This window comes from Ilyonectria robusta (genome assembly GCF_021365365.1).
Source record: "Ilyonectria robusta strain PMI_751 chromosome Unknown BGZ61scaffold_5, whole genome shotgun sequence".
Taxonomy (NCBI): domain Eukaryota; kingdom Fungi; phylum Ascomycota; class Sordariomycetes; order Hypocreales; family Nectriaceae; genus Ilyonectria; species Ilyonectria robusta.
The window spans coordinates 897,246-912,266 of NW_025764439.1; the positions used below are offsets into that span (position 1 = coordinate 897,246).

The 15,021-nt window shown below is 51.5% G+C and overlaps 3 protein-coding genes and 1 non-coding gene across 4 annotated transcripts; 1 reads left to right on the forward strand and 3 right to left on the reverse strand.

Annotated features, from left to right (window-relative positions):
* Positions 1 to 1,958: 1,958 nt before the first annotated feature.
* On the reverse strand, positions 1,959 to 2,315 carry BGZ61DRAFT_475085 (uncharacterized protein; the record flags this gene model as incomplete). Its single annotated transcript, XM_046248643.1, has 1 exon — positions 1,959 to 2,315. One exon carries the CDS (start codon positions 2,313 to 2,315, stop codon positions 1,959 to 1,961), a length of 357 nt encoding a protein of 118 aa, XP_046107498.1.
* A 1,980-nt stretch (positions 2,316 to 4,295) lies between these two features.
* BGZ61DRAFT_t80 lies at positions 4,296 to 4,383 on the reverse strand. The gene has a single exon. It is a non-coding gene; the product is annotated as a tRNA-His (tRNA).
* A 667-nt stretch (positions 4,384 to 5,050) lies between these two features.
* BGZ61DRAFT_182362 (uncharacterized protein) lies at positions 5,051 to 5,595 on the reverse strand. The gene has a single exon (XM_046237696.1). The coding sequence runs from the start codon at positions 5,562 to 5,564 to the stop codon at positions 5,259 to 5,261; it is 306 nt and encodes a 101-aa protein (XP_046107499.1). The 5' UTR covers positions 5,565 to 5,595; the 3' UTR covers positions 5,051 to 5,258.
* An 826-nt stretch (positions 5,596 to 6,421) lies between these two features.
* Positions 6,422 to 6,877, forward strand: BGZ61DRAFT_475086 (uncharacterized protein; the record flags this gene model as incomplete). The annotated part of the gene is made up of 1 exon (XM_046248644.1): positions 6,422 to 6,877. One exon carries the CDS (start codon positions 6,422 to 6,424, stop codon positions 6,875 to 6,877), a length of 456 nt encoding a protein of 151 aa, XP_046107500.1.
* Between the last annotated feature and the right edge of the window lie 8,144 nt (positions 6,878 to 15,021).

Genomic DNA, 15,021 nt, shown 5'->3' on the forward strand with positions numbered 1-15,021 from the left:
CGTCAAACCACCGACTACTTTGACGACGACCTCACTCCGGCCTCTACCCCGGCGACACCTCGCCGTGGTCGTCGTCGCCGCGCCATCGATGGCCTTCTTCGTGGTTTCCGACTTATCCTATGCTGCCAGTGACGGGTGGCTGTGGCTTCTCAGATCCCGGCGCATCAAGTAGTGTTGCGCTTGTCCTACAGTGACCTCATGGGTCTCTCAGGTATGTTATCACTTCACAGATTCCCATTCAACCAGGGTAGTGAACAGTTTAATAACATAGGATCAGGAATACGAAATCACCACTGCGGTCACGACGAGACAGTGTGCTGCTAGAAGAGAGTGTGTCATGGACAGCAATACGTTGGTTGTTAGGAGGCATAGGTGATGCCAGTTGGGGGAAATAATTACGAATCTCATGCAATCAAAACACTGAACTCTTCCCCACTCTAATTCTCTCCTCGTCCAGTCCATCGCCGTTCCCTCTGTGTGCTCCAAGGACCTCAATAGGCTCTCCACCTCTTCCCCAAACCAAGTAGCACCCGAAGCACCTCCTTATAAAGATTAGGCTTGTATAAAAACTCTACACACGGAAATGGAAATGGAGGCGGAGACGTATGGAAGAGTTTCAGCGTCAGAGCCACGTCAATGCAGCTCATGCTGCTTGGCAGCGACTGGGGATCGAGGATGGCAGGAGGAGGCTCGGTGGGAAACGGCCCTGGAATCTTTAAACTCCAGGCCTCTGGCGAAAATCCTCTGGTCGTGAAGGCCGCTTCGTGCCAAGTTCTAAGTGCACGCTATCAGCAGGGGCGGCTTCGGCAACGGAGAGTCGGGTCGGAGGAGGAAACAGAGAAGCTAAGTTCGGGGGGCGTAGTCGCCACAATTTCGTTATTGTTGCTACTCTTGCCATTAGTGACAGTGTAGACTGGTATTAGAGGCCCGAAAGCTCTAATAAACATACAAATTGTGAGGGAGAAAGCGATGAGACGACGCGAGACGAGAGACCAACAGTTCCAAACGCGATGGGGAGGAGGGCAAAGTCCCCAGACAAGGCGGCTACTGCCGGCCGGAGCAGCAGTAGAAGAAAGAATAGAAAGAATCGAAGAGGGAGGAGCTGATATGGACCATCCACGGGGTGGCGGCTCAGGACCAGACAACGGCGAGGGGCGGAAGAAGGCAAGGCTTAGCCGCTGAAGCCGCGTCGACATCATTGCTGCTATTGCTTCTGCTGCTGCTACCAATTCTGCTGCTGCTGCTACTTCTGTTGCTGCTGTCACCGCCTTTGTTGCTGTCGTTGCTGCTGCTTGCTGGCGGGGGGGAAGTCTCCGCGGCTGAAGCCGCGACAACACCGTTGGTGGTGGTGTTGCTGTTGTTGTTGTTTCGATTGTGTGCCTAAAGCTCGCATGTGAGATTCCAGTCAGAGTAGTGATGAGAATCTTGTCGCAGGCCAGGTGCTTACCAGACGTGATGCAAACACAACCTGGGCTTCGGTAAACGTGGTTGTGATGATGAAGCGAAAATCCAACAAACGTTGGCAATTCAGACGCCGTCATTATCAGAATGGCCGGGTGTGTCGGTCACCTGTCGTCTTCTAGAGTTCTTTGTCTGCAGTTGAGATACCGCAATTGCGACAAGTAATACGACGCCACATAAATCACCTAGTCTCTCTTTCGATCAAGTTTTTGTGTTCTGAGTGTAGTGTTTCAAGTACTTGAATGTCCGGAACAGCAACCAATGTGTCGCACACTCTTTGTTGCACATACGGCATCTTTCTCTCCCAACCACACACCCTCCCATCCATGACCGACATGACACGTCCTCTTATTTCCGCAGATATCAAAGTCGAATTCCTGGTATACCATGTTAGTAACACATCATGGAAGGAACCGGAAAAGGGACATACCCTAGCGTGAAGGCCCCTTAAGGCCATGGTATAAGGCATGACAACATTTCTGCTGGGGCTTTGATGTCTAGGACGACGCAGTAGGCTTTCGTTTGCGAGCGAAGAGCCCCCTGAAGCCACGGACTAGACTGTGGACTAATCGCCAGCGGCGACGCTTTCGAGGTTCGGATCCTTCAGAGACCGGGGCAACGACCTCATCTTCGGCCACTTCGGCGACGTTCGTGATGGAAATGGTAGGTGGAGGGGGCATCGGAGTTCGTGGACGATCGAGATGACGGTTAGGGAACCGGCGTGGGCGCTGCAACTCCCCGCTGTCCGGTGCGAAGTGAACGGTACGACGGTCTGATGTTTCGAGGGTTGTCTGGCCTCCTGGAAGGCCCAGTCGATATATAGGAGCCTGGCACTGCTCTAGGAGGGCAGGCATGGTGGTGATGTCAGGTGCTGGGCCGACTTTTTCTGGGCTCGGGTTCCTCTTGAAGGTGATGAAGGTTTGAAGAAGGAGAAAGGTAGAGGAGAAGGATGTGAGCGAGGTCGTTGCTTTTGTAGGCGTTGCCAGTCGCTTGCAGCTGGCAGTTGCTTGCAATCCAGTCACTCCAACATCCTCAGGCACAACAAACAGCTCAGTTGGCCGTTGCCTTAACCCCCAACTCGCCTCGCAGTAAGGTATTTAAATGGCAAAGTCTACCGTGAAGGCTAGTAACCCCCGAAGAAATCAAGGAGGCTCACCAAGCCTTTCTACTAGGTTCTGGTAGTCGATGGCACCAGGTTCATTGCGTCATGGGCGTCGTGATTCTCCTCTAGTCACCTACACCTACACCAGTAAGGCCACTACGCCTGTGGACTCCTTCACTGTGCTCTTATTCTCCAAAGCCAGACCATCGCTGTCGCCGCTTCATTGACAACCTGTTCCGTCGTTTCCGTCATGTTCTTCAACCCTGCACGACACCAACGCCTCTTAGCCCACTCAAACAAGAACAAGTCATGAACGCCAACTTAGACACCACATGTAGTTGTGAAACTCGCAAACCCAGCCATCGTCTGATGATTGTTTTTCTCTTTTCTTCAGCCCATCGGAATGCCTCCACACCCGCCGAATCTCGACAGCTTCATGATCCTTTGGGGAAATTAGGTGTATTCCAAACGTGGGACAAGCCCTTCCATGAGGGTCGTCGACAGACAAATTACTCACACTGAGTTTACCTTGCCAAGCTTTCCGTCCGGGCAAACGGCGGGAGTTTTCATGCGATTTCACCTGGTTTAGCACCTCGAAGACGTATTACCGACACAGAAATTACCTCTTCCCCTCCATTCTCTCCAATCAGTAGCAACGACAATAACAATATCACCGCTGGTGATGTTGTTAGGCCTCTGGGGCCGCCTCTCGCCTACTGCGCACCGTCGTTATTGTCTTCCGGCTAAATTTATATATCACTATATTAACATCTGATCAAAGGCACCTACCATAAACAGACTCTTGGTTGGTGAAACAGCACTCTTCTATTTGAAGTGGCAACAACTGCAGAAACGCCAACAATTATGTTGTCGCGGCCCCGGTCGCTACAGCTCCTCATACCCGACTCTTCTTTGCGATCGCTGTTGATTGTATTCATTTTAGGCCTTGTCATGAAGTAACCCTCGCGGCGAAAGGCTTTCCGCCGAGGGCATAGTCTAATAATTCCAGCCCCACTACCCAACGACCCTCCTTCTACCGCCCCGAGGCCCCCTCCGATCCCAAGAAGCAGATACAGGATAGGTAAGGCTACAGTAACAGCAGCAAAAGCCGATTTGATGTGCTCTGGATGTGGATGAGATGGGGAGGAGCGCCGTTGTGGTGTCAAATGTACTGGTAACACAAAAGTGGAGCGTCCGATGACTTGTTTTGGTGGCGTCGCGAGTGACTAAATGCATGTTTCCCCCCCAAACACTTAGAATTTGCGAAAATAAAACAAGGGGGGCGAAATGAATGTAAATTGAACAAACCGACGATTTTATTTTATTTTATTTAACTTGCTATGAATGACTTGGCACGCGACAAGTAGAAAACATTACGTATCCAGGGTAGCCGCCAGGTAAATGCAACGCACGGACCGGGTGACCGACCTCACTCTGTGACCGGCGCCAGCGAGCAACGATCGCTGTGGAAGTTGCCCAGCGACGAACAAAAAGACAAAGAAGAGAACAAGAAGTATTAAAACATGACACCGAGGACTTGAATTAAGTGCATCTCTCCTGCCAAAAGAGAGGAATGATTCAGGTGTTGTCTGTAGCGGCGGGGTGCACGGACCTCGGATTTGAGTGCTGACCCACCAGAGCCGCAAAGTGGCGAGAGCCTCAATATCTCGACTAACACGAGATCGTCCAACATGAGATCGCCCACCACGGGTCCAAAAAAATCCAAAAGAATTGCCTGTGCCAAGAATCGAACTTGGATCGTCAGTGAGATGATATTGGAGTACCACAAACTGATATACTAACCATTATACTACGCAGGCAGGGCTTGCAAGCAAGCTAAGCTGTTTGTGGATGCTGAGCGATTTATTTCAATACATATGGCTGTCAAGCTTTTCCGCTACGTTTGCAGGGAGTGGGTCTAAACTAAAACTCTATTGGTGAGTTATCTGGGACGTCTCCCGTAAGAAGTAAACTCCTCCTGCGGTCATCGGCCTGGCGCCAAAAGGAGCTTACTCGCGAGGGCCAGAGGATATTCCGGGAGGAGCTCCTCCGCATCGCTCCTTTTCTCATAGTGCTCACACTGTTGATTTAAGGCAGTCCCTTAATCCTCAATGGATTCGGGCTTCTCTCCTTCTTCGATCCACCAAGGCGCTCCCTCGCCTTCCCACATCCACCGCATTCTGGCCCTCCTGGGTAGGTGGCTGGTCCCGAAACATAGGCCCCAGGAGAGTAATTAACCCTCGACCAAAGGGAACGCAAGGGAGGCAATCGAGTGCCTGATCGGAAATGAGATGTAAATGAGAATAGGTACCGTTGCAGCACCACAGAGCCAGCCCAGCGGTGCCGTCGGGCCCACCTGCTCCGGGAACAGTGGGGCCGAGAAACCGAGGGATTGACGGCGCGGGCTGGTATCCAGGCACGCGCGGTCACGTCAGGGTCACATAACCAGAAGAAAAAAGGCCAGGCCCGGCGCGACTGGCGGCGGCTAGAGGGCCTCCGCACAGGCAGCCGGAACACAAGGCAAAGACAGATAGTTGCTGGAACAACCCCCCTAAGGAGGCGCTGCGGGACCGCAGCAACTCTAAGGGGGATCTTCTTTCAGGGCTTGGACCAACGATCGTGGTGTTATCATCAGGAAACATTTGATTGAGTTGGGCGGTGTTTACGGCGACAGTGTTTTCTTGCGGCTAGGGAGCTACTTCAGGTTGGACATTTCGACAATGAGCTTCTGTTCATGGTGATTGTGTCTGAGGAACTGGACAGGGTCAGAAGATCGCGGAACAACCCAAGGAGGAGCGTCGAAATAGCCTTTTTGCTCCACATCCGAAAGGAACACAAGACCATTATGATACATCTGCAAGACATGCGACGACAGTGCTCTGAGGGTCTTGAACATTCGGGTCCGCTTAAGGTAGTGTGCCTTCCAGTTACCGCCTGCCTCGAGCCATTGAATCTTGATCGCCAATGCTCTGAGCCTTTCGACCTCGGGACTGCGTCCCATGGTCGGTGGGAGGCGAACAAATCGGAATGGGTGCGTCGTCAAATACTGGTTTCCAGTCTTTCGTATTCCCACAATTACATGAACAAATTGACGACTTTGAAAGGATGCAGCCCTGGAGATTTCGACAGGGGTATGGATCGCTTCGTGGGCATGGCAGTCGATCTTGAAGCCCTGCTCTCTCTCCACCACGGTTCGTTTCGTTCGAAAGATCTGCATGTCTTCGACCGTTTCATACCACCAGAGACACTTTGTGGTCGAAGTCGCGTTTCTAATAAAGGGAGTGCATGCAACCTTTCAAGAGTTGGCCCACACGATAGACACCCCCCTTTGAGAACCGATTTAGACCTGGCTCGCGCTCTCAGCGCCATCTCCTGCGACGCCTCTCCCTCGTCCCTCAACAACAATGACTACAGCAACTTAAAAAACAATGATGTTGTTACCGTGACTCATTCCGACTGTTCCACCCCGCCACCCACCGCCTGCTTCTCCTCGTCGACTTCCTCTTGAACTTCCTCTTCCGAACTCCCTGCTTACCGCTGTTTTCTCCTCGTTCTACGGTACATGGAAAACTATGATAAAGCTGTTGAATTGCTCGTATAGTGATGGAGCAAAGGCGCTGGCCTTCTTGTACAGTAGATAGGTATGCTAGTATCCCAACGAGAAGAAGCTGAGTGAATCAGCAGAGCTGCAGGCAGCTGGTGAAGTGGGGACCTGCATGATGAAGTGATCGCCAGCTGCGAACGACTGCCAGCTGCGAGCGATTGGGAACCGCCCGCAGAAGTGCATCAACAACCTCGCTCAGATTCCTTTCCCCTTTTTCATTCTCCTCTTCAAAACAAAATTTCTTCAACTTCAAGATGGAAGAAGTAGGCCCAGAACCCGACATCACCAGCATTCTTGCCCTCCTCGAGCGGTACCAAGCTCCCAGGCACGGTCCGGGCCTCCCAGGAGGGCACATGACCTTCGAAGAAGTAGCGCATGCTGCTAGACACTTCCCGCCAGGCAGCTGGGAACTGCTAGGTCCGAGTCCGTTTCCTCCTAGCCCTCGCGATCCTCCCGTGGCCATTACGGCCCCTCCACCCTCTCCCACTGCGGACGCTGCCAAAGCGGCCGTGGCAGTGTCTCCCAAGTCCCCTCCAGCGTCTGTCTCCTCCGTCGCAAACGGCGCCGAAACAGCCAAGGTAGATCTCGAGGCCATCGACTCCTCCCACTCGGCACCTCGCGAACGTCGCCTCTATCGCCTAGTCCGCAGCTTAGCTCGCGGCTTCCGTGGGCTTTTCTCTCGCAACCGAAAGTCGACTGCGTCGTCCTAGACAGCGAGAACTCCACGGTACGTCTTCCATTTATTCTCTTTCACAGGAAGGGTTGCTAACATAAGTTACCAGGAACTCGAGTTTAGAACTGTAGGAATGATGAGGACGGGTCATCTCGGCCATGGATGGGAGTGTGGCTGATAGCAGAGAAAGGCGCCCTGTGTGTCGGTGCGATACCAGTTACGATGCATGCAAGGCCTTAAGTAGTGAAGGAGCTTGTCTACGTACGAATAGCAATGCTCATGAGATACAATGATAACCCATATTCACTTCTTCGTCTGTTACAACACAATTCTGCTCATGTTATTATTTTCACCCCAGTAGAAGAGTGCGGGATATCTACACTGAGCCCTTCAAGTGCTGGTGTCCAGGCTGTCTTCTCCTTTGGACAACAGTAAAATTATTTCATGGTGCAGTGTCGATGATTTATTCCGCGGTGGGACGGCAGAATGTCTGCCAGTTTATTTTGGACAACGCATTCATAATATACTAGAAATGACAGTTCGATTATGTCTGGAAGGCAATGGATTACTTTTCAACATTTATTTAAGCCCATCGTCTGGTCGTTGGCTCCATTTTTGCATGTCGTCGGTTTTTCTCCCCGGCTCCCATAAGATCAATCTTGCCCTCATATCTATCTACTAATTATCATAATACCCCCATCACTTATATTGGATTAAAACAGGAGTAGTAGACATGTTGCGCTTTAGATTAGTAGAAATAACAATTGGGAAACAGAAACACAGAAGATTACTACAATTACCACGCACACTTGAGTGTCACTTAATAAGACTAAAAGATATATGGTGTAGATCTTAGACATAAAATAAGGTAAAGTGGTTCAGGAGAAATAATTTTATATTTATCCTAAGCATAAGGCATCTGTATCAGCGCTAGATGAGGGAATTATTTCATTCATCAGCCTGCTGCTCTTCAACCGGCTTCGAAGAAGAGACGAAGCAAGCCTGTGATAGTACTAAAAAGCGCCGCTGGGTTCGGAGTAGAGGCGAAGCGAGCCTGTTGGAGTGCTGCAGGTCTCTGCCAGTTTCAAAGTAGAGGGGAAGCAGCCTGAGAGAGTGCCGAAAATCCCGCCGGGTTCGAAGTAGAGGCGAGGCTGTCTTTGAACGCGCGCCTGTCGAAGTGCGGGCTCGGTAACATGTTGGGGTGCTGAAATTCTTGCCGGCTTCGAAGTAGAGACGAAGTAGGCCGTACCGCTCCTATCGACGTACAGGCTGGGCAGCCTGTCACAGTCTTTGAATCCCGCCGGCTTCGAAGTAGAGGCGAAACAACTCTTATGGGGTCAAAACAGACACCATGAGGACCAAGACTAGAGCAAGCAGACGACTGGAGAAGATCGGCTGAGTTCGTGTTAGAATGCGAGCTCAGAGCATGCGCGTGTTGAGCACATTACCAAAGTTTAGCTATCCGCTTGGCAGGCGTCATGGGGTGCCGTTGGGAAACGGTTTGCGTAGACTCGCGAGAGATTGTTGATGTTTGATGCGGTAGGGATGATAATCTAACCGGGATGATGTCAGTGTAAGTCAATATCGCATGAGTTCGTTGACTTACATACGCCGCTCTCACCTCTGACGTGAGAATTGTTCCTTCTTGGGTAGCGTTGAGAAGATGCCTACTAATGATTGTTAGACACCCTCGACAGAGACACCTCATTCCCAGCGTGACTGACTTGGGAGTGTGGCATGTGTGCATCAATGCTCAGTAAACTTCTCGTCATGGCAGGCTGCCAACCATCTCCCATAGGGAGATTCGAAGTAGAGGCGAAGCCCGAGAGCCCCAATTAAAAATTATAAAAAAAAAGAGACGAGACGAGACGAGCCGGGACGAGACAAGAGCCCAAAAAACATCCTCTAAGGGGAGGCCTCTAAGGGGAGGGAGAGCGAGGGCGGACGCCCCAGACGAGGCGCCGGCGCTGGCGAGTGGGAGGGGGCGACGGGGGAGGAGGGGAGATGGGGGGAGGGGAGGAGGAGCGTCCCCGGGGGCGACAACCCCGAACTAAGCGACGGCGAGGGCGAGGGCGGAGGGGGGAGGGAGGAGGAGGAGGAGAGGGCTCGGCGGCTGAAACCGCGACAACACCATCGTTGGTGTTGCTGCCGCTGCCACTGCTTGGCAGCGAGCAAGGCTCGGAGTGCGTGGCTGCGGCGGGAGGCGGAGGCGTGGGAGGAAATCCCCTCGCGGCGAATGCCAGTCGAGGGTTGCGTTCCCTCCTGGAAGGCCAGGCCCATGCCTGGGGGCCATGTACCGTTCCAGGAGGGCCAGGATGTTGTCGAGGTTGGGGGCGGGCGGCATCTGCAGGAGCCTCTGGAGGTGGGTTCCATGAAGTCCGGGCCCCAGGCGGAGCGTCGTTGACGAGGGCCGGTGTTGTAGCAGTCGGCGGCGCAAGGCATCGTGGAGTTGGTACGAGTTGAAGAGGAAAGAAAAGGGAGAAGTTTTCGTCTCGGGCGGGTGAGGATTTTAACCGTGTTGCACAGCGGCAGTGAATCAGTGCCGAGGTCGACTGCTTCCGCTGGTTCCTTCCCACTTCGTGCTCACTTTGACTCGGGAGAGAGACGGGCCGGCATTGTCCCTCAGAAACCTGCAACGCCGACCATCGCGAGGCCTTCCTGGAGCGGTGCATGGCCCCAAAGGATGGCCCAGGCCCTCCAGGGGGGACGCAAGCCTCGAAGAGTCGGCCTTTGCGGTCGGGGGCTTTCCGCCTGTGGTCTACTGAGACCGAGTAAAAATGACGTTGTCGCGGCTTTAGTTAACAAGCCTTCTCGTCTGATCACTCGCTGCCAAGCAGCAGCAACAGCAGAGACAGCTACAGCAATAGTAGCAACAACGATGTTGCTGTGGCTCTTCCGCTCAAACTCTTCCCTCCGCCTCTCGCCCCTCCCGGTGATGGAGGAGCGCCTTGTTGTCCGTGGATAAGATGGAGATGGATGGGAAAGTATGCACAGATAATGCCTCTCGGGCAATCAAAATGCCGATTACAAGATCAAGGCTCGGCCAGGGGGTCTTTCTATCCGATAGACATTATTTCTTCACATTATTGTATCATCAGGCCACCCTTTGGTCACCTAACTCAGCAATCTCGTTCTAATATTTCCCATGACGGGATAAAGATAAAAAATACATTATCCTTACCGTGCCGATTAATACTAGTCCCCAACTCTAACATTGGCCGCAAACAAAATTATAGGACAGTAGCAGGCAAAGGCCGAAAGTAGAGGTCAAGCTTGTGAGTATTTCGCATTCTCCGTGGGTGCTGAATTAGAGGCGATGTAGCACATCAATGTTATTTTTGTACTCATCATGCTTAAATCAGAGGCTAAGTCAGCGTGTTACGGTCCTCGGGGTTCCCGCCGGCTTCGAGGTAGAGACTAAGCGAGCCTGTGGCGGTCTTGGACTAACACCAGCTTCGAAGTAGAGGCGAAGCAATCCTTTGGACTCTTGCAGAGTTTCAAGGTGGTGGAAAAGCGGGCATGCCAACGTCCTCGGGCACCCGCCGGGTTCGATGTAGAGGCGAAGCAGGCCTTTGGAGTCTTGGGGATTCTCATCGTGGTAGAAAAGCGAGCAATTCAGGGCTCCTAATCACCCCCTCGATTCGGAGCAGAGGTGAAGATGCCCTTTTGGGTCCTTGGAGGAGGTATTATGCTCAAAGCATAGACGAGTGAGGCACGAATCCAGCCTTTTCGGGTTCTCAGGACCGCAACCGAAATATCGGCTAGGTTCCTGTTAGAATTGAGACTCAGAGCACAGATGCGTGAGGAAATTTACCCGTGTGTGACTGGAGCTCATATGGCAGGCATCCCAGGACGCTGTTGTAAGGTGACTTGCGTAGAGGCAGTCTTGTGAGAGGACATTGATGCTGGGGGCATGGTCCATTGTCGGCAGGTTTAAAGTCATGGCTCAGAACGTCTAACTCACTCCCGTCTGTCAAGGTCGGGGCTGTTTACACGGCCACTGCAGCTGAGGAATTATAAGAGAATTACACTAGATCAAAAGACTGAAGTAGCAGCTATAGTAATATTACCATTATAACTACTAGAATAATACTTAGGCTAAGATTTTATATTATATACATACCTGATGAATTTACTTATTATTCATTATTTTCTTTAGTCTATAAAGCTAATATGGCAATAAAATCACAATATTCAGGCTGTACGATTAGAGATTAAGAGTTATATGAATGGTACTACTCAAAAGAAAAACAACTCAACCGGGGGAGAGCGACGGCGCAGGCCTTGCACGAGGCGACGGAACCGGGGACGGCGAGGCGACGGGGAGGAGGAGGGAAGAATTTCTTCGGCCGAAGCCGCAGCAGCAGCGCTGTTGTTGCTGTTGCCGCTGAGCGGCGACGAGGGAGGGAGGTCCGCGGCGTCATCGTCGGACTCCTCATCGGAGAAGGGGCCTGGAGACATCAGTCTCCAGCCCCTGGGCGGAAAATCTTTGGCCGCGAAGGCCAGCTCTTCGAAGGTTGTCTTCTAGGAGGGCTTTGAGGCGGTCGAGGTTGGGGGGGTGAGGCGGCATCTTGATGGGTTGAAGACGGGTAGAGGAGAAACCCCCAGAGGACTGAGGGGCTTGCCTTGCATCCGTGTTGCATGTAGCGCAGGTGACGCTTTGAAAACGTGCTACTTCAGTCCAGCCGACTTCTACTCTATCGAAATCTGACATCCGTATTACCGTCTTGGCTGCGTTCAAGGTGACCCAACCAGTTAATCACACGCAATTGCATATGAGTATTGCTATTCGTACAACCTGTGCCATGTGTCCCCACCTTTTTCGCCCGCTGGGATGACTTCCTCGACGGCTGATAACAGCGGCGCTGCTGACGCTCCGTCGCTGCCGATGCTACCTTATTGTTTCTAACAGCATTTAAGTCCTCGAGGGGCTCGACCATAACGATTGCCGAAGAAATAGATATACAAAGGCAAAAGAAGCGTGGTGTAACAAGCGTGGTGTTGAAAGATGGGATAGTTGCGTGGGTGGGCGCTGGCGCCTAAAGGCTAGCTGCCTGCTGGGGATTTTGCTCTGTAATTCAGGGCGTTCTCTGACTCATACTGCAAATTTGATGTGACGGGGGAAGACACACAATGCAGGGTGAACAAAAAGGATGTACGAATAGCAATACTCTACTTTTTTGATCATAGTCCAGCGCAGCATTGTGGCTGCCCGTTGGAGTAATCTATCTGGTCGCCGACAAATGGGGCCGGATCCCGGCCCCACTTTCGAGCCTGCCTCCGAGCCGACCTCCGAGCCTACCTCCGATGGGCGACCAATGCCGCCCAGATGGTTCAATCCAGGGACACAGTGTCTCCAGGCGATTGTGGTTAAAGACATATGCTCTGTTTCAGACCGATGAGAAGGATCAGATAAAAATCAGAGAATGAGCAGGAAAAGAAGCAATTGGTGGAAAACCCCCCAACCGGCCCATCACTTCGAGCCATGCATACCAGAGAAGCGATTGGGATGAGAAATACGTGGTCTCCAATTAAATTTGGGGCCATAGAAAGAGGGGTACTCACGTGGAAACCCCGCAGCAACCTTTGCCCGTTGGTGACGGCCAAAAAGAAAAGATGGTGTCAAACCTTCGCACCAGAACACTAAGATTTCAAAAATTCTTTACAAAATCAAATAATTCTGTAAAAAAAGAAATGAATGCCGCAAGAGAGAATCGAACGCTCGTTTCCTCGGAATAAGACCACAACGAGGTGTGTTTACGTATGCAGATAAATCTGTGACTATTGGCATATTGCCATTTGACACTATAACAGCCCCTCATCCCACACCAAGGCAACACCCAATGGCCAGCACCGGATATCAACGTCGTATTCTAGTGTCTGATGTTAGCAACTAAGTGACTTTCTTGAGAGGGTCTGGGAGAGATATACCTTATTCGGAACGCGAGCGGGAAGGGAGACAGTACAAGCAGCGCCAGAGACGGAAAACAAGGCCTCGACGGGGCTCGACGACGGGCTTGGAGGTGGAGGACGCAGGAGAGAGCCGCAACAGCGCGAGCGACAGACGGAGAGGGAGGGGTGGTGGCTGCGGTGGTGAGAGGCTCTGGGGTTGCCGAGGGCAGCGAACTCTTCGTCAGTTAACTCCCGTCCTGGATGGGCTGTCTAGAATCGGGTGCTAGCCACTATCCCATGAGAGCCACGAGATTGTCGATGCTTGGGCTGTTGGCGGTGCACGACATCGCGATTTTGGTGCGAGTTGAAGAGGAAGGAATACCAGACTATATATGCCGCCGAGATTGCATTCGGAATGCCGAAGAAACGGAGAGACGTTTCGGAGAATGAGAGTGGAATGGCACCTCGGGGAACAGGAGAACCCTTTATAATATACTGCTGCCCTACCGAACGGGAACATTGGTGGGGGGCGGCGCCAGTGGTGGTGTCTTTCGCCGCGAAGACGCCTTGTTTCGTCATTAGTCTCTCCGGGAAGTTTTACCGTTATTCTCGGGTCAAGGGGTATTCAAAGAAGCCCAACATGAGGATATAATTCAGCTACTCAATCAACCGCCTGCTAGCATGTTGAGAGTCTTGAGGGTAATACTGTGTTGAGGAAGAAAGATATTCAGGTGTGGGGGAACCCGCCTTATATACCTAGGTAGGTTAGTTGTGGTAAAGGTGTCAAGGTCGCCCTCAAAGGTCGAAGAGCAGCTCTCACAGGGTGCGGCATTGGCCTCCGTCCGACACGGAAGGGGACATTGAGGGACACAACGCTCTCTTTGCAAACAGCCAGGATGCACCAGGTAGAGACAAACTGCACCCAGCTACAACCCCCCAGACGAAGTCAGAGTCAGTCATACAGAGTTTGCTCCCCCGTTTCATTGTGCAGCAGGCGGCACGTCAGAGGGTCGGATGACTCCACCGCCGATCAAACAGTCTTGTCACTGACGTTTGAACGGCCTCTCCTGTCCAAACATGCCGCGTCACCTTCGCTAAATCCAGACTCATAATCCAAGTAAACTCTTATTGTCTGCTTCACAAAGAAGCATGTAATACAAATAGAAACGGAGTGGGTTTGCAACGAGTTTGGTCCCAGCCCCCATCGTGTCCATCACGGCCCCACTAAGCAAACCCGCCGAGCTGTCATCCGGGCCAGATCGTGCCCAGATATCGTTGATTGTAGACACAATCCTTATTAGTCACACCGAATAGTCCAACTTCACATGAACGTAGTTTTTGAAGAATCTCATCACTTGGAATTCTTCAACTATGGTTTGTTCCGTTGAATCGCACCATGATTTGGCGAGCAAGCATGAAATTTTCTCTGTAACTTACGTACTGCTTAACAGCTATTATCTTTCCAGTTCGAAGGTCTTTGCTACTGAAAGACCGCTGTGATTATAGAGGGACCCTGTAGTTATAGAGGGTCTTAGCGGTGGAGGGCCTGTTATTATAGAGGGGTTTGGCGCTGGAGGCGCTACAGTTGTAGAAGGTCTTAGCTCTGGAAGGTTGCTACAGCTAAAGAGACTGATTTGGTAGAAGCTTGCCTCATCGCGTGCAATCTCTCAAAGAGCGGAAATGTCAAGAAAAATGGCCTTGTTCTTGGAAACGAGGCTAGGTCTCCGATTAAGGCCTCAAGGTAAGAATCCAAAAGCGAAGACAATATTTTCACTTCATACCAGTAATAATGGTAAGATAGATGTCCTTGTGTATGAGAGCAAATTACTCACCATCTGATCTCAGCTTGTACTCGTCGAACTAATTCATGCACCGAAATTTACTGGCTGTAAACTGCAAGAGTGGAACGTTCCAATAGAGAGCTCACGTATTTCTGGATATTCGATATACCTATTCAACACTGACGCAGCGCTACCGTAGACAGTCAACATGTGCCTCTTCGGTACGTAAGTTCACAAGAACTTAAGGTAGAGTGCCCCAAAAACTTCGGTCCTTATTGCCATGTAGATAAGGGAACAAACTTTCTATTGTTCTAATAAATGAAAGTTAGCTGACGGAGGTGTCTTCGAAGTGTCAGTGGATAAGGGTGTTGCTGGCACGTAAGTGAAGCCCTCATTCTGTCTGACTGACAGAGCTTGATTTATATGTGAGTCTGCGTCGCGATGTCTTGCTATGTTGTATAGTTTCACGCTCTACTAATGTATAGTTTCAACTCTAGTTGTAGAGTTG

Bases quoted from the DNA above. Each gene is read 5' to 3' on its own strand.
- BGZ61DRAFT_182362 (XM_046237696.1), bottom strand. From the start codon at position 5,564: ATGGGACGCAGTCCCGAGGTCGAAAGGCTCAGAGCATTGGCGATCAAG.